Source organism: Laccaria bicolor, genomic scaffold, assembly GCF_000143565.1.
Source record: "Laccaria bicolor S238N-H82 LACBIscaffold_41 genomic scaffold, whole genome shotgun sequence".
NCBI lineage: Eukaryota > Fungi > Basidiomycota > Agaricomycetes > Agaricales > Hydnangiaceae > Laccaria > Laccaria bicolor.
This window is the reverse complement of record NW_001889912.1, coordinates 284,784-309,630: the sequence shown is the minus strand read 5'-3', so window position 1 is coordinate 309,630 and position 24,847 is coordinate 284,784. Positions and strand designations below refer to the sequence as shown.

At 48.3% G+C, this 24,847-nt stretch overlaps 8 protein-coding genes across 8 annotated transcripts; 4 read left to right on the top strand and 4 right to left on the bottom strand.

Moving 5' to 3' along the window:
- Positions 1–63: 63 nt before the first annotated feature.
- Positions 64–982, top strand: LACBIDRAFT_295476 (uncharacterized protein; the record flags this gene model as incomplete). Its single annotated transcript, XM_001887027.1, has 5 exons — positions 64–94; positions 133–253; positions 375–710; positions 835–898; positions 930–982. 5 exons carry the CDS (start codon positions 64–66, stop codon positions 939–941), a joined length of 564 nt encoding a protein of 187 aa, XP_001887062.1. The 3' UTR covers positions 942–982.
- Positions 983–4,398: 3,416 nt separating this feature from the next.
- LACBIDRAFT_309709 (uncharacterized protein) lies at positions 4,399–5,167 on the top strand (the record flags this gene model as incomplete). Its single annotated transcript, XM_001887026.1, has 2 exons — positions 4,399–4,514; positions 4,567–5,167. 2 exons carry the CDS (start codon positions 4,399–4,401, stop codon positions 5,165–5,167), a joined length of 717 nt encoding a protein of 238 aa, XP_001887061.1.
- A 712-nt stretch (positions 5,168–5,879) lies between these two features.
- LACBIDRAFT_332486 (uncharacterized protein) lies at positions 5,880–7,197 on the top strand (the record flags this gene model as incomplete). The annotated part of the gene is made up of 3 exons (XM_001887025.1): positions 5,880–6,038; positions 6,097–6,778; positions 6,827–7,197. The coding sequence occupies 3 exons, from the start codon at positions 5,880–5,882 to the stop codon at positions 7,195–7,197; spliced, it is 1,212 nt and encodes a 403-aa protein (XP_001887060.1).
- A 9,994-nt stretch (positions 7,198–17,191) lies between these two features.
- On the bottom strand, positions 17,192–17,641 carry LACBIDRAFT_309706 (uncharacterized protein; the record flags this gene model as incomplete). The annotated part of the gene is made up of 2 exons (XM_001886956.1): positions 17,192–17,455; positions 17,630–17,641. The coding sequence occupies 2 exons, from the start codon at positions 17,639–17,641 to the stop codon at positions 17,192–17,194; spliced, it is 276 nt and encodes a 91-aa protein (XP_001886991.1).
- Positions 17,642–17,805: 164 nt separating this feature from the next.
- LACBIDRAFT_309705 (uncharacterized protein) lies at positions 17,806–18,081 on the top strand (the record flags this gene model as incomplete). Its single annotated transcript, XM_001887024.1, has 1 exon — positions 17,806–18,081. One exon carries the CDS (start codon positions 17,806–17,808, stop codon positions 18,004–18,006), a length of 201 nt encoding a protein of 66 aa, XP_001887059.1. The 3' UTR covers positions 18,007–18,081.
- A 169-nt stretch (positions 18,082–18,250) lies between these two features.
- On the bottom strand, positions 18,251–19,559 carry LACBIDRAFT_309704 (uncharacterized protein; the record flags this gene model as incomplete). The annotated part of the gene is made up of 2 exons (XM_001886955.1): positions 18,251–19,341; positions 19,406–19,559. 2 exons carry the CDS (start codon positions 19,557–19,559, stop codon positions 18,251–18,253), a joined length of 1,245 nt encoding a protein of 414 aa, XP_001886990.1.
- A 1,671-nt stretch (positions 19,560–21,230) lies between these two features.
- Positions 21,231–22,968, bottom strand: LACBIDRAFT_332483 (uncharacterized protein; the record flags this gene model as incomplete). The annotated part of the gene is made up of 12 exons (XM_001886954.1): positions 21,231–21,450; positions 21,505–21,566; positions 21,588–21,628; positions 21,757–21,801; positions 21,942–22,037; positions 22,197–22,285; positions 22,362–22,368; positions 22,409–22,473; positions 22,508–22,548; positions 22,582–22,597; positions 22,819–22,832; positions 22,951–22,968. 12 exons carry the CDS (start codon positions 22,966–22,968, stop codon positions 21,231–21,233), a joined length of 714 nt encoding a protein of 237 aa, XP_001886989.1.
- Positions 22,969–24,148: 1,180 nt separating this feature from the next.
- Positions 24,149–24,390, bottom strand: LACBIDRAFT_309702 (uncharacterized protein; the record flags this gene model as incomplete). The annotated part of the gene is made up of 1 exon (XM_001886953.1): positions 24,149–24,390. The coding sequence occupies exon 1, from the start codon at positions 24,311–24,313 to the stop codon at positions 24,149–24,151; it is 165 nt and encodes a 54-aa protein (XP_001886988.1). The 5' UTR covers positions 24,314–24,390.
- Between the last annotated feature and the right edge of the window lie 457 nt (positions 24,391–24,847).

Genomic DNA, 24,847 nt, shown 5'->3' with positions numbered 1-24,847 from the left:
TCACATGTAATCAACGGAGAGAGCGTTGAAGAGCCAAAGTGCTCTTCAACGCTCTCTCAAAACATGGGCGGTATCTGGATACCGCCCGCGTTTTGTTTGCTTTCCATGTTCTACACATACCCCGCTCACTAGCTCGACTTCCGACTCGCCAGGTGCGAGACGACCGCCGCCAAGATCTCAACATCGCCTCAACGAATATCTGTCAAGATCTCGACGCATCGACATGCGAGGTGGTTGGGCGGGCACGAGCGGAGTAGGTCGCGTGTTGAGGACAAGGCTTTGCGGGGTCATTCAGGTGCGTACGCTACCCGGGGAAAGCAGACTTTTCTGCTTTCCTCGCATCCACTTTTTCTAACATGTTTTTATCTCTACAGGCTTTGTAACGGCACCCACTCTGGCCCGTTTGATGCACCAACCACGTCACCCTACATCTATCTGCTATCACCTAACACGCCGCCCGACCTGCGCCTGTCGCTTGGCATGTGCGCGTCGGATGACGCGCACATGCCCATCACCAAGACCTTTACCATCGCAAACGCTGCGGATACCATCACCCTCGCCCCTCGATCACATTCCCATTGCCAACTACGTTGCCGCCCATCAAACTGCATGTGCAAGCATGCAGGCGCATCCCCATCAACTTTGTTCACGCGCGAAAATACAACATCCACCCTTCGATCACATTCCCATCGCCATCGACGTAGCCATCCGTGTGTACACGCATAATCGATGGTTGACGGGGATGCACCTGTGCATCTCCATTGACGCATCTCCGTTGACTTAATGATCCGCCATCACCATCGCCATCGCAGACATCGTGAACAACATAATTAGCCCCATGCCTATTTCTACAAGCCACTATAGCCCTACCTCCGCTACCCTACTTCCGCTACCAGTTGTATGCGAGTACTTACTGATCTTCTGTCTAGTCTTACGTTTGATTCCTGTACTATCCATAGTAAATAAATAAGCATTCTCCACTATTGACAACAGTTGCAAAGGATCTGGAAACAGAAAATGGTGCACCTGTGTAATGACAGGTGTAAATTTGTGTATTATATTGTGCCGAAATATTTTGAGAATTTATGTGAATTTATGCAAATTAATTTGGGTGTAGACAGCACTTGGAATGAAATGTCGTCTAGATGCAGCACCATAACGAGGTATATTAAGAGTGATGCTATCAGGTATGAACAGGCATGTGGTTGAGTGGTTATGTCGTACAGTGGTTGACACGACCTCGGCCAAATGCCTGAGGTCATAAGTTCGAACCCTCAACTTGAAAAAAGTTTTTTTTTTTCAAGATCACCTCCAGACATAAGACATGAGCCGATTTTGGAAAGAATCCGGACAGGCCTTTCATACTATCACGACCCTAGTGTTGCAAACTCACCTAGTGTTGCAAATCACCGTCTCACACCTCAACAAACAGGACTGAGCCTCTGAAAATATTTGACACAATGTAAACCAATATGCTTAACATGACTCTATTTTTTATTTGAGGAAAATCCCTCAGGAAACAAGCTTAGGAGGGTAGATATAGTGAAATTCAGTGGTTTGACAGCATATTGCCCACCTAGAATAATCAAAACTGGTCGAAGAGTCGTAAAACTTTGTCCTAATAGAGATACACAAGAGATACATACTTATGCTAAACACTACAGATAAATTTGAGCCTATCCGTTGAGTAGCTCTATGAAAAGGACGTTCGAATGGGCGAGCGTGACAATTCACGACGACCCAAAGCTGCCCATTCGAACTCCGACGAAGGGTGGGCGTGCTGACATCAAAACATGAACAGGGCGGAGATTGTAATCTCACCTCATCGTTTCTGATTTGGCCTGATCTGACGTGACTCCACCGTGACAAAATTTGCAACACTAGGTGATTTTCTCTTTTGCCTCGGCACCTACCTCACCCACCTCAGATAAATACGAAAAAAGCATATTATGAAAGCCTAGAACTAAGGCTTTCCAATGGTCAAAGAATTGCAAAAATTGGTTGAGTTCTTGAGGCACTATAGTGGTTTGATTGGAATATTTGCAACACCCCGTTAATGATAGTAGGTCCTGCTAAAACCCTGCAACACAAAAGAATTAGCGATTATTCGAGATCTGCCTTACCGGGTTACTGTGTACGTTAAGTCAAACAGCTTGCGTCAACACCTCAGGGAGACACATTTCAAAAGCAGACCGAGGCGTCAGGTAAGTAGAAGATGACCAGAAAAAAAGGGCCACGAGGTGTAGCCATGACTTGGCGGTCTGTTATTCACGTCCGTGGTTCACCTCCGATAATGTCAGTGACGGAGGAATTTTTCTGAAAAAATAGTGGTGAAAGGATATAGAAAATCTATTACACAATTTCCGGATAATTAAATTCTAGTGTGCAAGTAAGTAAAGTAAAAGGGGTTAGGCGAAAAGTAAGATAGCGGAACGAAAATATAACCGGTACTGAAGCTGAGAAAAAGAGATGCTCAGAAAAGGCCCAGGCAATCTATGGCTGGGAGACAATGGGGAGTAAAACTCAGGAAGAGACGTCTCAAAGCCCGCTAAGGGTTTCCAAAGCCATCTTTGCCGCTGCCGCTTTCGCACTGTCCTTGGTTTTTCCAGTCCCTTGACCGTGCTGGATCTTTTCAACTACACTTGGGGAGATTACTTAAAATTGATCACAACAGGAAATTTGAAGGCTTACTGAAGACAGTCAGAGTCCAGGTTTCATCATGTTTGGGACCTTCACACTGTGCGGTGTATTCGGCAGTCTCCCTAGCCTTCTGGCATTTTTCATTGAGGATATGAACGTATTCTAGAGCTAGCAAAAGGTTGAACTGGAACATGTTGTCGATATGGCACAGGACGACATACCAGGCATCATTGCTGTGAGTGCGGAGTGAGATGTTGGTCAAGTAGGTGGGTTGAACTTCGGAGTGAGGAAATTCACTTTGACGTCCTTTCTTTTAACTCTTGCCTGAGCGTAGTTGTGCGATGGATACTGTAAATTCCGATGATTTACGACATTCATCAAACAAAGAAAGTACAACTTTTTTGAAACAGAGCCATTCGGATCTCGCTTGATGTTGTGTCTCCCGATAGCTAAAAAAACGCCGGCATCCATTGTATCACTGCTGGCATCCGAAGGAAATGTACCTGCAATAATAAATTAGCTGCCTCGTTGTATGTATTTTCTAGAGGGCTGCTGCGAAACCACGGCATCTAAAGCATTGGGAGTACCTTCAACTTCGCAACTGGAGGTTTCGATAGACTCACTCACCAAGAGCTTCACTTTCACGCCTACGGCGCTTGAAGATGATAAAGGGCATAACTCCCCGTAAAGTTCGCAACATTAACTTTACCCGGCATCTTGCAAAATCATGGTCAATGTAAATTCGATGCCTCAGCGCAGACTTTTCCAACGACGCACGGGGAACTTGACTTGTAGTGACCTCGAGCGCTCGTCTCCAAGATGAAGGAAAGAGATCACATAAAGTTCGCGTCATGAACGTGTTGTTAAGGAGAATTAGTGGGGTAGCCTAGGTAGTCTTGTTCTAGTTAAATCCGAAATTGACGGGTCAAACAACGCGTCTCCGAGGAGAGGTGTTGGGTTGTATTAGGGCCCTTTCCTTTAGGTACCAAACGGTTATTCCGATCATCCATCGCATGGTAGGACATGTTCAATAATAGACCAGCGATTCAGAGATTGTAGATCAGATGAACTTGTGGCGTGGCCGCCGGTCGACGAAAACGAACCACAATCTGAGGTTCGCAATAAATTTGGCATCTATTTGAAAATCCCTGGTATCGTTTCAGCGCCTGTTAACATCAGCAAAGGAGCATCGTAGAAGCGCTCAGCGTCCTGGGTTTTGTGGCTGGCAAACTGTAGTCTGTCAGCGGTAACTTTCAGTAAATGGCATGACAAACACGGGTGTAGAGTTGAAGTTCAAAGGAGCCATTTTGTGACGCTGTAGCGACCCATCCAGCCTGAGACTCAGAGCCTTCGCAATGACTGTTGCGAAGTTTTAGTTTTGGTTTAGTTGTTGAATTTGTGCAAGCTTGCGGCTGTTGTGGCACCTTCGACGATAACCAACAGATAACGCTCTTTTAAAACTGCCCTGCGCTCTTGAAACCCTTGTGAATCTTGGTGTAGGGACGTTTCATTGGTTCAGGCTGCCTAGGGTTTCTCTTGTTATACCTGTCAAGAGTTTACTCGCTTACCGCAGGACCCCTTCGGCTGTTCTGGCGTCAAAGAACATGGCACTGAACGCTGAACGATCGATCTTCAACAGTTCTCACTCGACACCGCGAGTTCTACTTTCTAGACGTTTCTGTCATAATAATCATCGATGCTACTGCATTTAAGGTTCATCAATCAGTTCTATCGCGACACTCAGACGTCTTCGCTGGCATGTGGGATGTCCCCCAACCTCAAGGCATCCCCGACATTGATGCTTGTCCCAGGCTAGAACTCCAAGATAACGTCTCAGACTTCACGGATACGTTGAAATCAATATACGATTCATTGTAAGTCCCTCACCACGCCCATTCGCCAACCTTGTCTTTGACCCATCATAAGCCACTTTGACAACCTCCCTCCCAACGCCGACCTCACCACCCTCCTCACATTTCTGTCTGGTATCCTCCGAATCACTACCAAATACAACATGCAACAACTCCGAAATAAATGCATTGCCCTGCTCTGCCAAAAATTCCCAAGCACCCTCTCCGGTTGTGACGCAGTCATCGCGGAACAATACCAATACACCCCCTCTACCATCGTCCGCCTGATCCCCCTCGCTCGGGAGAACAACATCCCAGAAGTCCTACCCTGGGCATATTACATCTGCACCCAAATGTCGATCCCTGATCTCCTGGCAAACCCGGTTTTATCATGGCAGGACAAAGCACTCTGTCTTGCGGGGAAAGAGCGGCTAAGGGAGGCGCGGAAGACGACCACGCACCCGTTCTTGCTTGACCTGACGCGCTCGTTACAGTGCTCGGGGGGCACGTGCGCTACGGGGTTGAGGAGGCCCACTGCGAACTGGCGTGAATCGGAAGATCAGAGATCGTTGCCGCATCCGATTGTGCCGTACCGCGATTGGACAGCGCTTGGTACGTGCACGAGATGTACGGCGGTGTACGAGGCGCAACGTAGGGTGGAGAGGGAGAAAGTTTGAGAACAGCTGCCAAGTTTTTATCAGCTAGGCAGTTGGGACGAGATTCTGAAAGATCAGAATTGTTAAGTGGTGGATGTAGAGACTTAGAATTGATCCTTGCTTTCTTGTAGAGGATACCGATGCCGTAGCTGTGCTTATTAATTGTTGCTTTTACCATTCTAGCGACCTCTGAAGATTTTAGTTATTGATTGCGATGTTCTGTTCGCCACGCCAATAAGTAGACCCAATAGTAGAAGTGCCCGTGCCCGACAAGTTCAAAAGCTCACATATAATCGAAGCCATCGGAATGGGATAAGTACCAATCGGAGTGATACCATTACCATTAAAGTGAGAAGTCTTTCATATACTCAACTCGATAGAAATTCCATAACAACTCATGTTGATAACTTAGCTTTTGAAATCTGACGGGATTCTTTGCAGTTACTACAGGTTCTTGAAGACTCAGCCGCATGAGGATATCTGTCGATCAGGTACATTCTGTCGGCCATTTGAACCAAGATTTCTCGCAGGAGGTGGAGACGGGTCACGGATGGCCCACGTTTCCAATGTGTGCTTGGCGGAATGCTGAAAGACAAGGGCTCGTCGGCGTTTTTCGGTCACGACTCGGCTATTTGTGTTTGTTACCTCCATCAAGCACAGCGCCGAATTCGCACTCTTCCAACCACTTCGATCTTGGTGAACTTTGGCCTGTCAGCACTTGTGCTACGCCGCCATGACCAAAAGAAAGAATGTCACGGGTTATATGGCCATCGAAGAAAACGGCATTGAAGTGTGGCCAAAAGCTTTCGTCGAAGCGGTTTATTTGGCGTGTAGCGAAGAGGTGCAGCGCTTGAAGGATGTGGGGACTGAAAAGGTGATCAAGATGATTCCAGTGCGTCATCGTTTTCGAATCCCGCTACGTTGCGGTTCCCCTTATATCGTGTTGTCAGAAATGCGAGAAGTGCAAGAGCAGAGAGCTTCCATGCAAACTGAAGACTGGGCTTCGAACGGATAGAATGAGCTGCAGCAATTGTAGCAGCACGAAGCCCTGCTCGCGGCCGGCCGACTACATGTGGAAGACTCTCGGGGCGACTTGGACGGAGTACTCCGTCACACCGGACCAGTTTCGATATTGGTATCCTAAAGTTATGACCCCCAAAAGCATCTACGTCATCAAGGACAGTGGCGATCGTCCGATTTCTGAAGTAACGGGGAGAAAAGGAGGAAAAGCATCGAAGAATAAAAGTAGGGGTCCGGACAGCGATGAGGACGAAGTGGAGGACAAGGAGGGGGACGGGGATAGGGACGGGGGCAAGGAGGAGGAGGAGGATGAACAAGGAGTTGATCAGGACCCTTTGCCTTCCACATCACGAAAACACAGCCAAGATAGTTTGCGTGCTGCAAGTACCCAGGATCGGAAGCTTTGGTCTCAGAAACCCGCAGAATCGCCCACGCCTGACTTGCAATTGACGGCCGAGAACAGGAGATTGAAGAAGGAGTTGGAGTTGGCAGAGTCAGAGAATGAGAGGTTGCGGACGCGGTTGTTGGAATTTGAGAAGACTGTGGGTGAATTCAAGGAGGATGCGATGGAGAAGCAGATAGATATCGCGCGGTTCAAACAAGGTTCCGCTGGTGGGTATCTCTCCGGACATTCACGCCTGTTATTCACCTTATGGATAGCACTTTACTCCATTCTTGATGCATCACATGGCCAAAACGAGGACTTTCGTCAACGCCTCACCCATCTCATGAACGATAGCATGTTCTTACGCCTTCGCCTGGACGTTGATGGACAGCCCGAGTCACAGCTTCACAAGGACATGAATAACATGTTGCGTGAAATGGCGGTTCGGGTGTTACATTTGCCAGGCCCTGTCTGGACAACAGCGGAGAAGGAGCGGATCGAAAAGACTTTCAATCCTGCAGAAGGAAGCTCGGGAACTAAGCGGTCGGGTGGGGATTTAGAGGAAGAGTCAGAGTCTCGAAGGAAGCGGGCACGGATGCTTCTCACAGGCAAAAGTGTTGAACGGGTGGGGTCGGAGTCGACTTGAAAATGTCCCTCATGTTTTTCAGTTTCTGCTGCATGTGAATTTTTTTTGTTTTCTCTTCGCTTTGGTGCGGGGGTGAGTACACACAACAGTGCAGGTAAAACCTCTCCTTGACGTGAATGACAAGAAAACTGTCCGCGCCAGGTAAAGAAGAGTGAAATAAAGTTGATGAAACTCTCGACGCGGTGAGATATGCATAAGGATATGGAATGATGTTTTTCGTTATTGTCAGAATGGCAGGTACAGTGAGATCACAATTTCTGGAGCCAGTCGGACCCGAGCCGCGCCCTGTTGTCAGTCGCGTGAACACTCGATTGTGTACGCTAGCAGCTAAAACCTCCAAAAAACGCCGATACTTAATTGCATACTGACCCTCCGAAGGCTTCTTACGACTATGGGATATGTGCACCTCAGCAACGCCAGGAATTGACGAAAACAAAGGACTTGGCGAATGGTCAAAGCTGACAGGTTCCAGGAGCGCTCATAGAGAAGATAAAGGAACTCTATTAAAAAAATTACGGAAAATCAATATTATAGATACAAATTGGGGATATTGGGGCAAAAATAGGCCCATGGATTAAAATCTGAAAGTGATACTTATAAAACTGGGGGAGGAACGAGAACAAGCGACGAGGAGAAGTCACAGGGAATAGATCAGCGGGCCAGGAGATAGTGTTGTCAGGCGAAGAAAACGTAGTGAATGACGGCGTCAGATCCAGCCGTAAAACTCCAAAACAAACTTGGCAGCTGCTGCTCTTGCGCTCCTTTTGCTTCTCCCAGTTCCTCTACCCACCTCAGTTCCATTGACTTTGTTCGGGGAGCTTACTTTAGCATTGAATGTTAATACTCAAGAGAGGTCTTACTAAGGACTATCGCGGTCCAAGTTTCGTCGTGAGGGGGACCTGAGCGTTCGTCGGGGTCGAACTTGAATTCTTTGTTACGCTCCTGGCAAAAATTGTGGAGAATATTTGCGTATTCTGGGGGGGTCGGAGAATTCTCTGGGGTGATCGAAAGGTTCAATCGGTAAGATAATGTTGAATTAGTGCAACGCAACGTACGAGGCATCGCTGTGGACATTGACGAGGACTGAAAGTGTTGTTGAGGAGAAAGTTAGGGAAGTAGCTAGCTTAATGTTGGAGTTGAAGGGATTCGCTCTACCATCCGTCCTTTTATCTCTTTCCTAAACAGAATTGTGCGTTAGTTACTGTAAGGATGATGATCTATTACAGCGACGGGAAAACGAAAGCACACCTATAATTTTCTGAAACAAAGTCATCCGGCGATATCGTCTCAGGAGAATAATATTGCCGTTAAATCATTCAGTATCATCATCAGCGGGTAGCGTAGTACTCACAACAAGATATTTGTCGCCTTGTCGTACGCATTTAGTCGCAGGAGGGCCAGCAAAATACCACAGCATCTCGAAAAAAGTAAATTCAACGTTATTGCATCTGGAAGTCTCAAATGACTTACTAGGAATTTCGCTTTCGGTGCTCGCCTATATCGAGATCAAAGAAAGGACGACCCGAAAAGTTCGCGTCATGAATGGGCTGTTCAAGATCGAATAAAATGCTATAAATCGTCCTTTTTGTAGGCAATGCCGGCATTAGCGGGTCAATGATTCCAAGTGAAAAAACGCGTAGTAAATTCAGCATCAAAAAATCCATGCTCTGATTTCTGTTCCACGGAAGGACAGCCTTTAAGAATACCACTAAGTCAGGGAATTTGTTTGAACAAGGCAAGTTCCGCAGCTCCCGATGGTAGCCTGAGTTGAAGTTGGGCGCTCCTTAGAAAGTCTTGCTACTGGAAATTTGGTGGAGTACGCCAATTTGGTGTTGAGCAACCGTGCAGGGTTCTGAAGGCGCATCCAGTGATTCGGCGCCGATTGGTTGTGTGGTACATCTCGGCAAGCGGCAACTTTTACCACACAGACAAAGGTCGTGTCATGGTGCTGTGAAGATGACTCTTGATTCACCGGGGTTTACAGCAGAAGGAGAACAAGGCCTAAGAGAGCGCGATTTTCTTCGTTTGTGTCGGAACAGTCTATCTCTGTGGCCACTGTGGCGCCCGCTTTCTTTTTGGCTTTTTGTTCGTCGCTTCGTCAGCCTGATGTGCATATCTGCTTGCAGTCTACCTCTGTTACTGTTCGACGCTGTTGTCCGATTTTCGGAGTAGGAGTTCCGTGAAGGTGAAATTTTTACCTTCATCTCGCATAGTGCTGATCCGTCGTTGTACGGAAATTCAAGTTCTAGCTCTGCAAAGCCTCCTCTAGAAGACGATGAGCAAAGCATTATTGCCAGAAAAGGATCTGAGTCCATATCACTGGCAACATCATGCAAAGTCACGCTGACGTCCATCCCACGTGAAAATGACCCCAGTGGTGAGTTAATAAAAAACTGCGAGCAATCAAGTACGTCTTGACACGATCGCAGGAAAGGATCGGCTTCAATTCGATAAGAGCCTATCGCCCCCAGACGAGATCCCGGAATGCGTAGGCAACAAGGCTAAAGCACGCTGCCAGCAACCACAAGAGGCTGAGAACCCGTGGCTCTGACCCCATGGGGATCACGGGCGCCAACCTGGAAAGCCACGTAGTTGCCCCAGTGATGTCTTTGTTAGGTTCATGAGACACCGGAAATGATCAAGTGCGTGTCGATATGACAGACACGACAGGAAGAACCGCGTTTCGTTATGACGGAAAGAGCCTGTAGTCACGCCATGATCCCTAAACTCAAGCAACCAAGAGTAAGCGCGCAGCCGGCAGGCAGCTCAACAAACTTATCATACATTTAGTCGCTGGGGAACCACAGCATCTCGAAAAAGTAACGTTAACATAATATCTGGAAGTCTCAAATGACCCACTAGAAATTTCGCTTCGTGCCCACTGGCGCTCGTCTACATCAAGGTTGAAGAAAGGACACCCGGACGGGTCGTTAATTGCTGTTGAGGAGGATTGACTAGAACGCGGGAAATCGTCTTTTGCGTAGATATGCCGGCATTGGCGGGTCCAACAGTAATATCAAGGAATGGTGTAAGAACGGTCCGTTGTAAATCCAGCGTCAAAGAATTGACGCTCTGATGCAAGACCACGTTCCGAATATACCAAAGTTACAACGGATCGAATTCTGGCGGTCAAATCCCCAGCATGGGCCGACGAGTGGCTTGTTTACGACGACAATTCCGGGCATCAAATGACAAGGAGACGCTAAACCGCCGCGCACAGGCAGTAGCAGGTTGTTTGACTGTGATGGGGTGACCACTGGCTGATGAGATAGCGCTCGTTGCGTACTTTGGGGGAAAAGCGGGAGCCAGTTCCGTGATGTTTGTGCCAGGAAGGTTTTCCCGAAGACCAACAGAAGACGAAGACAGCAAAACATCATTACCAGAAAAGACTCTTATTCCACGAACATCATTGGCGCCATCATGTGCAAAGTTGCGTCGCCAGCCCTTCATCTTACGTGAACAACCCACAAAAAGTTGCGATGGATCGAAAATCCGTACCTCGCCTTCCTGAAAGTCACAGTGGTGGGTGTTCTACCGTCGCCGTGATAGCTCTGTTGAGTTCATAAGGTGCTGAAAACGATCAAGTTCGGTTTGATATAGATTTTCCCAGTCAAGATCCCAGGCTACCAGGAGTCCGTGGTACGGAAGGGACCATCGCCTGATCGCTAATTCGGCGCGACGAACGAGAATATGGGTCGATCCCGGTGAAGACCTGGTTTGATTACTGTAGTTGACCCAAGAAGAGTCGGTTCATTGCTTGTTTGCTCGGTTTTAAACAACATCACGTGTCATCTTCGGCAGTCTTTACCAGCCTCTACCTAGACTCGCAAGCCAGTCACGCTCGCAAGCTCTATGTCACAATGTCACAGGACGTTAGGCTTTTCGAATTGAGGAGTCACGCGAGTCAATTATGTAATCGAAAAGCCGGCTGGGGACGAGCCTAGCCTCTACCGACTTTTTCTGCGAACAGCATCCGCCTCCGTCCTTCGCCATCGAGCAGCGACCTGGAATCTTCGTGACTTATGACGGCCGGTTTTAGAAGGTGGGGCTAAAGCTACCAGACAGCTCCAACAATTAAAAAGAGACGACGTTGCGAGAAATTCAAAGGAACTAGAAACGTTCTTGAAGGAATGGAATGTGCGGAGTGAGTCTCTCAAGAACTCAAGGGCTTCAAGTACATGCAGATTGATAGGATCCATATGTAATGTATATTAACAGGCATGTATCGCGTGTAGGACGCGCAGCGCAGAGGTAGCTGACACTACCATAGCCCTTACCTTGGGTGTTATGTGTGTAGAGGCGAAGCTAAGCAAGACTAGCTAGAAGTAAAAGACTTAATGTATTAGGGCATAATAGACGTCCTTATATACTCTACAGAGATGGTCCGTGCTATTATGTACGCATATTTGACATAGAATCATATGGAATGCTGTAGAACAATGTACAGCATATGATGTGTAAGTGCTGCGTAATACGCACAGCACATGTCATAATTGTGACGTATTGAGGTCACGTGGTTTTATGCCAACACTCCCCCTCAAGTAGTGCAGCGCTAGCGCACTTACTTGTCTGTGGGTACGGGACTATAGAGAATAAAACTCTATACCAAGCTCCTTTCTATGTTTCAAGAAGAGCGTCGGTCCCAGATTCTTGGTGAACATATCTGCAACGTTCTCCGATGTGGGAACGGCAAATACTTTGACGGCACCTTTCTCGATCTGTTCTCGGATGTAATGATAGCGGATCTCGATATGCTTTATCCCTTTTTGCGTTACGGGATTCTGAGCATTGAAGATCGCTCCATGACTGTCACCATAGATAGGGACGTAAGGCATGGGCTTTCCGAGTTCGGAGAATAGAATCTTGTACCATGCACAATCACGTGCACAGTCAGAGAGTGCTATGTACTCTGCCATGGTGGAGGAGGTGGAGATCAGCGTCTGTGTCTTAGAATGCCACTTGACGCATGCATTCGCGAGGGTGAAATGATATCCCTGCGTTGATCGACGTCTGCGATCTGCATCTGATCTGTCATCTCCATATGACGAGTCACAATAGGCGTATAGCCCTCCATCACTCCTTCCATTATAGACCAAGGCGTATTTGCGCGTACCGACAAGGTAGCGCATGATGTGCCTGGTTTGATTGAGGTGTTCCTCAGATGGATTATGAGCGAACTTTGCCATTTGTGTAACAGCGAAGGCTAGGTCGGGACGTGTTCCGAGCATTATATATAGCAAGGATCCGATCACCGATTGGTACTGAGACCGGAGAGCTGCCGTAGCAGTTCCATCAAACGGTTCAGGTTTATAGCCGGTGGGAAGCGGAGTTTGTGCAGCCTTGGCATCGGCCATGCCAAAGCGCTTGAGAATTTTCTCAAGGTAGGGAACCTGATCAAGGTAGGTCTTCCCATCTCGATAATCTATCCTCATACGTAGGAACTCCTTGCATTCTCCTAAGTCGCGGCATTCCCATTTGTCCATAAAGAGTTTCTTCTTGGACGCGACTAGGGTAGCGTTTGGTCCGGTGACAATAATGTCATCCACATACGCGAGTATGATAACCATGGTTCCGTCAGCATGTTTTGCGACGAAAATGCCAGCATCAGCATATAGGCGGGTAAAGCCGAGCTCTTTTAGGCTCTTATCAAGCTCATGCCACCAAGCTCGTGCGGCTTGCTTTAGACCATAAATAGCCTTCAGCAATCGAAGCACCTTGTGTTCCTTACCAGGAACTTTGAACCCTTGTGGTTGCTCCATATAGAGTTCTTCGTCCAGCTCTCCATAGAGAAAAGCGGACTTAACATCAAGGCCTTCGACTTTCCATTTCTCAAGCGCTGCTAACGCGAGAATGGTGCAGACCGACTCAAACCGAACAACCGGTGAGAAGATCTCGTCGAAGTCTAGACCCTCAACTTGTGAGCAGCCTTTAGCGACTAAGCGGGCCTTTTTGCGTCCATCGGACTTTAAATCGAATACCCAGCGATTTTTGATAGCCTTTCGGCCAGGAGGTAGGTCAGCAAGCTCGTAAACTTTACGTTTCTTGAGGGCCTCCAGCTCCTCAAACTGAGCGTTCTGCCATTCCCTTTGATCTTCGGCTGGTAATTTGCCGATGTCCTTCGAAGTCCAGTCACGGACATTCATCGGATCTGGTAATTCACCGTGAGGAATTGCCTTGGAAAGCAAATATTCCCACAATGCTCCCCCTTCCGTTGCTAATTTAGCATGACCAGGGTCACCTACAGCAGGCTTGCTCGACTGTCCTGAATTAGGAACGGACGTTGCGCTGTTTGCGTCAGGCAATTTACGACGTCTGTCGGTGTCTGTAGAGGTGCCAGGCGGGTATACGTTCCCGTCCTTTCTGGTTCCTTTCCTTTCTCGCTCAGAGCGGCGAGGCGGCTCATTACCACGCTGTGCTCCCCCTGGAGCATGTCGGGGTTGCAGTGGCGGCGATACAGGAGGACTATGAGGCTCAACATCGTCATGAGTGCTCTCGTCGTCTCTTGGCGGAATAAAAATATCATGGGGTGGAGCGAAAGGTGCACCGGAATTATCGTCAGGCACGCTTTCTGTCTCAATTACGATCTCGGGTTCTCCGGATTCCTGAATTTGTGTGACAGGGGGCACTTTACTCTTCTTCGCACATTTTGGGAACAAACGTTCATCAAACAGTGCCGTGGCAGCAGTAAAGATGACGTTGTTAGGTGGACGCATGAACATCAAATTCGATTCACGACCATCACGATAGCCAAGAAAAGTCATCATTTCTGATTTGGGACTTAACTTGTTGGCTCGGAGATCTTTGTGAATGAAGACGTAAGCTCCACATCCAAGGATTCGTAGGTGTGAGATATCAGGGTCTACTTTTTCAAGATAGCCCTTCGGAGTTTTCCAATCAAGGCGCCGCACAGGGGTGCGGTTGTAAAGGTAGTTCGCATGTAATACGCAGAACTCCCACCAATTGTCGGGTAGACAAGCCTGATGGCGCATTGACTCCGCTTTCTCATCGATAGTACGATTGAAGCGCTCAGCTCTGCCATTCATTTGTGGCTGAGCCGGAACGCTCCGTTGGATCATGATCCCTTCATCCTTAAGGAGTTTGACATAGTTCTGATCAACGTACTCTCCTCCGTTATCGGACATCCATTCGCTGATGATCGCTTTGTACTGGTTTTTAACCATAGCGATAAACTGCTGGGTTGCCACTTTGGAGTCACTCTTCTTTTTCAAAAGTGTGATCCACGAGTGAGAGGAGTTATCGTCGAGGAACGATATGTAATATTTGTGGTGATAATAAGATTTCACCGCAAACTCCTTGAGATCAGAATGAATCCGTTGAAACGGACGTGTGGCGCGTGCAGAATTATCGGGAAAAGAGCGGGAGTGCATCTTTCCTTTCGCACAGCCTTCACACACCGGCGGATTTTTAGGGATCTCGATCGATTTCGGAAAATTCCGTGTACTCGATTCGAATTTCTCAAACACCTGTTGACCAGGATGTCCAAGTCGTTGATGCCAGAGATCGAAATCATCTAGATGCATGGACTTGTGCGCGATCAACTCGCTTCCAGCGAGGATCTCCGAATTGATCCAGTAGATCGTATCGGTGAAGATTCTGGTAACGGCTACTATTTTCACCTTTCCAGATTGAGCATCAATGAATCGAAGGGTGCGCTCATCTCCCTTGACGTGCATGTTGCCTTTCAGAAGCAATCCCATAGATAGAAGACGGATCCCTATTCCTGGCATATAGAATACCGGATGTAGGCGGGATATAGTGGTCGACATTTTTTCTGGGGATTTAGGGTTGTCTATCCAAGTTTTTACGAAGACTGTGCCTGTGCCGTGTATGGCAGCGGCACCATTCGCAGTTTGTGCGAATGGTCTTTCTTTCTCGGAAAAGAGGTTTAACTCCGAGAAATCAGACTCGTCTTCTGAGAAGTGGACAGAGGCTCCTGAATCAACAACCCACTCAATGACATTCGACTTAGAGTTCTTTCCCTTGCAGTCTGAACAATTCAGAACGAACTTGCAATTGATGTTATTCACATAGGCTAGATATTTATCTAACGATCTACCTATGTCTACGCTAATAGAAGCTGTAGAGGGATCAGTTAGTGAATCGCCTTTATGTGAACAAAAGGGGACTGACTCATTCTCAGTCGGACCATCGTAGGCCTCGTCATCGTCGTACCATCGTTTGGTCTGGGGGATACCCATGTTCCAAACATGCTTCGACGGTCCTGCCGCGCCAGCTGATTCGATCAGACCACAAAGGGTCTCCGGACCGTCATCTCCGTAGTCGGACTCACCGCTACCGAAATCCAGCTTCATCCCCTGAGGGATGGAGGCGCCAACATCTTCGTCATCTCCAAATAGATCCGATCCCTGTGGAATCGGTTCCTCCTCGTCTCCGAGGGATACCGTATCACCTTCTTCCTGCGACGGTTCGTCTACCTGCATTCTCTCCAGCAATGGTGCCATTTCTGGCGTGGGAGCCCTGATTGGATCCGTAAGTTTGTATGCACCCCACTGATATGTGGGGGCTCCAAAGGATCCTTCGGTTACTTCCTCCAAGGAAGCGATTCCCTCAAACTCTTTTGAAGTTTGGATTGTGGGTGTTACCCCAAGGCGACTCATAAGATCGCGGGATCGCTGCACATGGGGGTAAGGAGGAGTAGACCTCCCAGGGTTCTTCCATGGCCCTGTAGTTCTCTCGCGCCGGATCGAAGGACCGGCAGCGCTGAAAGAAGCTACGGAGTGAGCCGTAGGGGCTGGTAATGCTGGTGTATCGGCGATATGTATCGCCGATGATGCGAGGACGAAATCGGAGTTGTAAGTATCAGAGGCTCCAGCCACATGATTGTGGTTGTTTGCACTCTTTCCTTTTCCTCCGCGTCGGAAGGGTCTCTTCTTCTTCTGCTGCGAGCTGCCGGATTCGGCGCTCTGCTGCTGAGAATATTGAGGCGTAGGGCCTTTGCCCTTGATAGCGGTATTCCGCTGTACCTGATTCTGCTGCTTCTGCTGCGACGGCTGATTAGCCGGAGCTTTCCCTTTATCGTACGTAGTCCCCTTGCGGGGCTGATCGTGAGATGCGAGGGTGAGGAAGCGAGCTTGCCAGACGTCGCGTATCTGAGTCATAACGTCCTCAAGGACGAGAGAGGTGGCGACCTCATCCTTGAATGAAGATTCAAGGAGATTCTGATAAACGTTGCTAACGTTTGGATTGGTTGACAGCGGGAGGTTGGAAAGGAGAATGATGGCGGCCATTGCGGAACTGATCATGTTGACGGGAAGTGCCTGGTAGTGATGCATGAATTTGGCGAGCTGAGGGTTGGGATCGGAGAGATCAATCTTTTGATCTTTCATGAAGCGGAAGTGCTCCATGATCTCCAGATGGGAACTCTTGGCATACTTCTCTTTCAGCCAGTCCCAAGTCTCTTTGGCGGTTTTCGCCTTGACTTGATCCCAGATCCCTATATCTAGGGCTCGGTTAAAGATTCCCATAGCTTGGGAATTCGCATCGGTCCAGGCGGAGTTCCTCCGTTCCCAGATGCCAAGCAGATAATTAGACTGGTTCATCTGCACCTGAAACTGCGTCCACAGAGCGTTGAGCTTCGTGGTGGTGATAGCGTCAGTCTCGTCAGTGATGATGGCAGGTGGTCTGATGGCAGGTGGTTTCTCAGAGTTGGCGGGTTTGACAAGGTCGCCCTTGACGACGTCGTAGACCTTGGCAATCATAAAGATGCCGATCATCTTGTCAGACCAACCCTGAAAGTTACGACCGTTGAAGTGAGGGATGTCGTTGACAGAGAGGGAAGTGGATTTGTTGGTGGACATATTGTTTTGAGGATATCTGAAAGATAAAAACTTGGGTGTAGTCAGCATGGATGTTTTAACTAAGGGCGTGCAGCCTTCAAGGCGCACTGCGCATCCTGCTTGACATGAACCCGACTCCGTTAGAGTCAATGTCCAGACAGCAACAGCGTTGACGTTCAGCCGTGAGGCGAACAATCTTGACAACGTTCAGCAATTAAGCGAACTGTTGTTGGCGATGTGCAGCCCAGAGGGCGCACAATCAAGCCCAAAGGTTGTTTAAGGCTAAGGCTTGTCAGAACTCGTGCAGCCGTAGCGCACGTCGTTCGACATCGGGGCCCATAACCTATTAACAGGCATGTATCGCGTGTAGGACGCGCAGCGCAGAGGTAGCTGACACTACCATAGCCCTTACCTTGGGTGTTATGTGTGTAGAGGCGAAGCTAAGCAAGACTAGCTAGAAGTAAAAGACTTAATGTATTAGGGCATAATAGACGTCCTTATATACTCTACAGAGATGGTCCGTGCTATTATGTACGCATATTTGACATAGAATCATATGGAATGCTGTAGAACAATGTACAGCATATGATGTGTAAGTGCTGCGTAATACGCACAGCACATGTCATAATTGTGACGTATTGAGGTCACGTGGTTTTATGCCAACAATGTAGTGGACAACACACTCGCTCTCCTGTACACCTCTAGCCAATCGCGAGGACTCGCACATCAACCTTCGCGGAATCTCTCAAAGCTCGTTCAAGCGGAGAAGAAACGGGTACAAGACAAGGAGATGCAGCTTAGGACGTGGGATGCTCAGTCGCCTTTGCCTTCCACGAAAGACCTAGAGAAGAGGGCGAAAGCTGCAAAGAAGAAATCGGAGGGCCAAGCAGATCGATTTGCTAGGTTGAATGAAATTATCGACATGGCTGAAGGTCGGGATAGGATATCGCTGGGGAGGATCCAGAGGGATCGGAGAGCGACGAAGAAGTAGATTTGATACTGGAGTGGTGACCCTGATAGTCGGAAACATGGTTACGGGAGGAATACACAACAGACTTGTTTATCGAGACCTTACGCGAACGCCTAAGATCTGCCTTTGAAGTGAGGTGAACTTAGACCGATGACCTATACGAAGGAATTCTAAAATATTGGGAATGGAGGAAATCATATAGTAAGTACATTAAACGTGCATATAATCCAAATCCAAAAGCAAAAAAATAGAAATAAAAAGAAAATCACGACGCCCCACTGATACCCTTCAAAACGCTAAACACCTCATCCTGCCTCTCCCTAAACGCCTTCAACTTCGTCAACCCCAAACTCAACGCATTAATCCGATTCACAAATGCCACCGCCCGTCCCTCCACGCTCCTCCTCCCATCCACATCACCCACATCCGCCCCAATCCCACCTTCAAGCATAACCCTCACCCTCTCCATCCTCGTCGGGGGTATATCCTCCCCCCTCTCCGCAAGCCTCATCGCACTCTCGTTGTCCTCCTCCTCCACCGCTTTGGCTTGTGCGCCTATCGCCGCCAGCTCAGCCATGAACGGGCGGAGCGGTGCTGGGCATTGTTTGAGTGTGAGTGGAGTCCCAAGGACGCCGACGACGGAGCCGTCGGGCGTTATAGCGGTGGTGGCTACATCCAGAATGGCGAATGCGACTGCGGCAAAATATGCGCGGGGTGGGTCGAGGGAGAGGAGTCGGCGGAGGGAAGGGAGGCGTTCGAGGGCGTCTGCGAGGGACGCGTATAGCGTCTCGCGGATGAACTCTATAGCGGGTGAGTCGGGGGCGAGGATGGTAGGTGAATGGCTTCGTGCAGGAAACTGCGGCGTCGAAGGTGACAAGAGACCAGGTGACTGGGGGCGAGGAAGGGAGGAGAGGGAAGACGAAGAGGGGCTATCGGGGACGTATATGGGTGGGGGGACGAAAGATGCTTTGCGCGGACTGGGTGTTCCACCCGCGTCGAGCGCTGCTTGGAGATCTGAGGCGTACCGGTCTTGGAAAGACCTGCGCTGGCTTATCTCGATAGCTACGGCGCGTAGATCCGCTGCGATGCCGTTAATGGAGGCGTGCATCGGTTGAGCGATGGGGTCGAGGCTGCAAATAACTCTTGCTAGGTCATGTTGATACTCTGGGGCGAGAGCTTGAATACTCGGAACCGTTTTGGCCCATACTTGGAGGAAAGAGACGAATGCTGGTGGACAGTTGTCGTAAGATAGATCGGTGGGCTGGGCTGGGCCTGATTTCGAGGAACGGGGAAGGGGTACTGACGGAGGGTTTGTGGTACATCGGAGCGCTGCGAAGTATAGGCAAAGAGCCGGTCCTGGTAAATTATTGTTAGAACCTTTGTAGTATGTAGTCAAATGGTGTTCCGTAACTCCACGCACCGGTTATCATGAGATCACCCTCCGCACTGCTGAGAATATCGGCATCTAACAAACGTTCGGCCTTTGCTTGGGATAGAGAGGATTTTAGATAGCTATGAAAGCTATCTTGTATGAGCTGCTCAGAGAGCTGAGAGTTGGTCCGCGCTGGAGACATGGGTGTCGAGTGGAAAGAGCTAACTTCCGTTGATGGCTGTGCCTGACGTCACTGCCATTATCATTGTCAAATTCCTGTGCAGAATTTGGAGTCATCACTTTGTTTGGTCGAAGCTGAAAAAAAAACTTAGACAGGATTTGATTCGTAGTATTCGGTGTCATTATTATCCTGAGGTTGATGGTGTGGCCATCAGGCTAGATCATCGGCACGCGAAGTGCGCAACGAATTTCAAGCAGCCATATTTCTAAGAGCGATAAAGTAGTCTTCAGAATATCTTCCGATTTTATTTTCAAGTTTCTCTGTTTTGACACGTAAATAGACGCTGCCAGCCAGACCGTTTGCGCAACCTTTGCGATAACATAAATGTGAGCGAGATTTCTCAGAGCGACACCTATTCAACTCCTTTAACAATCGTCACAATCAGACTTGAATAATGATAAAGTGAGTGTTTCATTTCAAGATCCACTGGCATGCGTAATCTGCTGCCAGACCTTGTGCTGACCTTCCTCTTTCAGCGCTCTGTGCGATTCAACTCATACGGTTTGAAGTCGATGAATGCAAGTTTTACTGTTATTTAGTCTGACTCACACCCTAAGCAAAAAGCCCTCATGACGCTTCTGCAAAGATAATGCCTCAATCGCATATCAGCTGTAGGATTGGGATAATAGGGGTAAATTTCATTTGTCTCAAACTTCCATGATCACCTTTCTATCCGTCATCCCCCTAGTGTTTTCCTTCGCCACTGTCTCCATACCATCAGCCAATGCCGCCACTATAAGCCAGGACACCTCTTCCCCCACACGGCCGAAGTTTGCTGCACGGGAAACAAATTCCAACACGCCCGACGGCCTGCAACTGACCCTGATCCTTCTCATTCCTGGTCAGCCAAACTGCGTATACTTCTCGCGTTCTAGAGTTCACCCAGACTCTTCTCTGCAATATGGGCCGGAGCAATTTATATCGTATTGCTTTGTTTCATAGGCGTGGTTGCAGGTTGTTGGAAGGCGTGCCGCGCACGCGCGCCTGCAACAGCCGCTGCTCAGGCTCAAGTGATGCAAATAGCTGTGGCGAACGTTTCGCTTCAAATGCCCACGATCGCGATGGGGAATGTACCGCGAGGAATCTTGAACGTTCCAAATCCTGATCAACCCGCCATCATATCAGAATCTGGTCGACCATCCTTAGATATTACCGTCGTTTCGGATTCTGATTCTGTGTGGTCTACTGCGGCTTCCTAGCCTACAATAAAGTGTTAGTTTTTCTGCAGTTTTTTCCAAATCAGCCGATACAGGAAGTTAGATGACCGCGCTGGTAGAAAAAGAGTAGAACCGATCCGCGGATGTGGTTCAAGGCGTTAATTTTTTTTTTTGCATTCTGTTTATTTAACGTCGAAGGAAGACATTTGCTAGCTCTGTAAATGGGCTGCTCAACCACGGTTCAACTCGACCTCAATTCCGGTTACGGTTGATATCGCCTTTAAGCACCGCATTTTATGAATAAGCATTCGAGCAAGGACACTACATATTTGTAGAGAAGCATCTCTGAAGAGATTCGGCTACAACGTAATGACAGAAGATGATGTCAGAAGTTTGTTTACATTTAGCCCCCTTCCCGGCCCAGTCTGAGCTCGTGGTCTGCAAATCCCATGCACCCCCTACCTCTCGTCCGACCTTAAGTGATCCACTCTCCCTCTGACATCCAGGGTTTGTCCGCCTCGTCCTTCCCAGTCACCTCGATATCGTGGCCCACCGTTGTGAGAAAAGTACCGATGTCAGTTGATAAACGATTCCGAGACCTGTATCGCATGTTGTTTTGTAGTGTCCGATGGCGATGTTCAACGAGGAGGAGCATCACTCGATTGCCAAAAATAGAATTGAGAACTCGTGCTGGACTGTTTCCTAGTACTTAGTAAATTGAAAAATAATGTTAAAAAGCGAAGACGTACAACGCAAACATGTGCTTATACTCCGTTGGCTTTGATTCATCAATTGAGTGGGATGAAACTATCTAATGGGTTAGAGGACGCACGACATCGATGGCGATAAAAATGATGTTAATCGCGCTCAGCACTATTGAAAACGTTAGCGAGTAACAGATATTCGAACTTGAGGAGGAACACACTAAGGACGCAAATACTATAGAATATCCCTGAAGTGCATCATTAAATAACGGAGAAATCAACTTCAATCACACGCACCATTCTTGTACAGCTGGCTAATCCAATCGGAGGGCGAATGTCTAACTGAAATCGGAATAAATATGTAGCTCAAGCTTTCAAGATTAGGGAAGACTGACGGTGTTGGTATGCCTTGATCATAGTTAGGATTACGACGGCTGGGGGTCTCATGAGCGATTATGTCGCGCAAGATATATTGTTCATACCGCATTCCGTTGCCATAATAAGATAGAACCATCCGAGGAATAATCTGCCCAGCGGATGGACCTTGCAACCCTGCGGGGTGGAGATTCTATTTGCAGCTAATCAAGATCATGATTAACGTTCAGCAACTAAGACACGCAGATGAACTACGAACCAATTGTGCTGATCACCTCAGAAATGAACGTGTAAATGGAGAAAACGGAGGAAACCTGACAAACTCATTTGGGGTGGATGATTGATGGCGAACAGTAACGCACAAGTGTTAGCAACCCGAGAACTGCCAAAACCCAACGTTGGCGACCCCATATTGCGCATGTTCGGAGGGTTATTATCACTGGAAAGAGACCTACAGTTTGATTTGACGATTTGAAAGGGAAATATACGAGACGAACTTTGAGATGACAAGAATCCCGTAGACGTACTGGCTGACTGCATATGAGCTTTCGTTAGAATTGTGAACACGACGGACCAACGAACCAAGTGCGAGCGACAAGAGCACCGAGCACGTCTGAACATTTGCAGAACCCCGTTAACCTGAACCACGACTCTCAAATTATCTGACACGAACGTTGGGAGATCCTCCTGCAAGTTGTACTCCCCGACAATTAGCTATACACTGAACGCCATAGAAAATGGTCTCACCGTAGAGAAAGAGTGGCTGATCGATAAACAATAGGTAGCGGCTCAGATAGAAGAGAGTGATTCCGATGGACCATGGACATGACCATATGTAGGAGCTCTTTAGACAAATAATTCAGAATTCTATAGCAAAACGCGATTGTCGCTACGCACCTCTTGCCGGAAAGTCAACAAGTAATCATAGCACTTTCGCCCACGTCTTCAATCCGCAATCGACCAAAACTTGCAAGGAGCACCCACCATGCATGTGATGCCTGAGACAAGGATGAAAGAGAAGGGGTTGGGGTATTGCGCTAATACCAGATCGTTGGTCTTGTCGGGAAGGGAACGTCCAAGTCAGTGTAGAGGGTGGGATAACGACGGGGAACATACCATGGATAGTGTGGACATAGTGGGCAGTAGCGTGCGTAAGGTATGCCAAAGTTAATAAGTCAACTGCATCAAGTCACACGGAGTTCTCAGTTCGCCCTCCCAATCAAGGGCTCGGAGGATTGTCGTTGAAATTGATTATCCGCATGTAGGAGGTAAATACCTCCTCTATGTGAAGCCAAGTCGGATTTAGAAAGGAGGAACTCCCCCGTTTCTCGTATGGGACAAAGGTCGAAGTTCGCGGTAAATTCCTATAGATAAGGAAGAGTTGCCATGTTTGAAAGTCACCTTCAATTTTAATCAAAATGAGGATACTACGATGTACTTCAGGAGCCATAGTATTTGAGGGGGGAATCCCCAGGCACACTGAATTTCGCCGAGGATGTAGAGTCGTTTGTGTTGGTTCCTGCTAGTTCCTGAGACGATACCTTGTCCATATCGCTCCTTCGCCTCGTTTCGACTCTCAGGGAATACTAACCCAATGAACACTCATATTGAAAGAGTTTCAGTTCAGCAACGTAAGTTGAGAAGGAGCGCCAAAGGATGGGCTAACAGGGTTATCGAAGAGATATGTGTGCTTTAGAGGGTACAGTCAAGGAGGGAGAGTAGCAAACGACTCCATGGCAAAAGTGTCATTGTCACCAAATTGTCACTGCCAGAAATTCGATAATCGATTTGATGTCACGTGATGAATTGCGTGTCACATTTAAAAATTGACGGTGATTTTCTCCTCTCTATCCCTCCTTATATTCAAATCCTCGACGGCCTCATTGTGCATCGTCTCTTTTTTGTTTTTTCTATACACTGCAGTCCACGGATGGAACCTTCTGGAGCCCGTACTAGGATCATACGCGCGGCGATGGTGTCGCTTCCTTCATATTTTCTTCCTGATGAGCGCTTCCTCATTGCGCTTGAGAGAAGCTGTAGGGGGTGTAGCGATTGAAGGTGCATCTCTGTGGCACGGTCAATCGTCAATCCCTAGGCGAACTGGACGAGAAGGATTTCGGAAACTCACGGAGACCCTGCTCGACGGGTCCATTCGACGCGGAATCTTGACCGTTCGACCCCATAGGGGTATTGATTTGCCACGAGTTGCAGCTACCCCTGAAATATCCTTCCCGCGATCTATGGGGAAGACAGTTCGAGTCATCACTGTCTAGGCTGGAATAGGCCAGAACGAATGGACAACTCGCGATAACCCTCAGCCTTCGACGCATATCTCTTTGATGTGACTTTCATTGTCCCACACCGAGGCCCAACTTGCAACGAGTCGACCGCGGCTGGGGAAAGAAAGCCCTCCTGCGAGCATCTCATTGAGTCTTGTGGACCGTCGCACTCCGAGGGAGCTGACTGTATTTGTGTACATCGAACAGAAGTAATCCGGAGGTGGGGGAGACGGTGGTTATTGAAGAAGGAAATAGAGGACGGATTGTTGTGGATTGTTCCCGATCCTCTCTCAAACAACACACGTGATATGCCATGAAATGTGCCAGGGGCCTCGAGGCTCGCATTGTCCGTCAAACCCCGTCCAACCGACTTCTTGGTGGCCTTGATGAATCGTGTTCCCTTGACGACGTCGCTATCTCGATTACTACGTCCGTCTTCCGTCTGCTGTTTCCCTCTGGCTATCGCAGCGCCACTCGCGACCGCCGCGCTAAATAATCAAGCCTTCGTGCTTGTAGTATACGGCTTTGAAGTTGAAATATCAGTGGAAGAACCTATAGAGATTTTGACCTCAGAAACCGGGACAAGCATGATGGCTGCATCCGGTCGGAGCACAACAAACAATGTGAAGCCACAAAATTACCAAGATCAACGCAAAGGCCAGAGAGGCCACAATTCACGGTCACATGTCCTCGTTTAAGAGGGATTGGTGGCCCACACACTCCTTGCTCCTCTC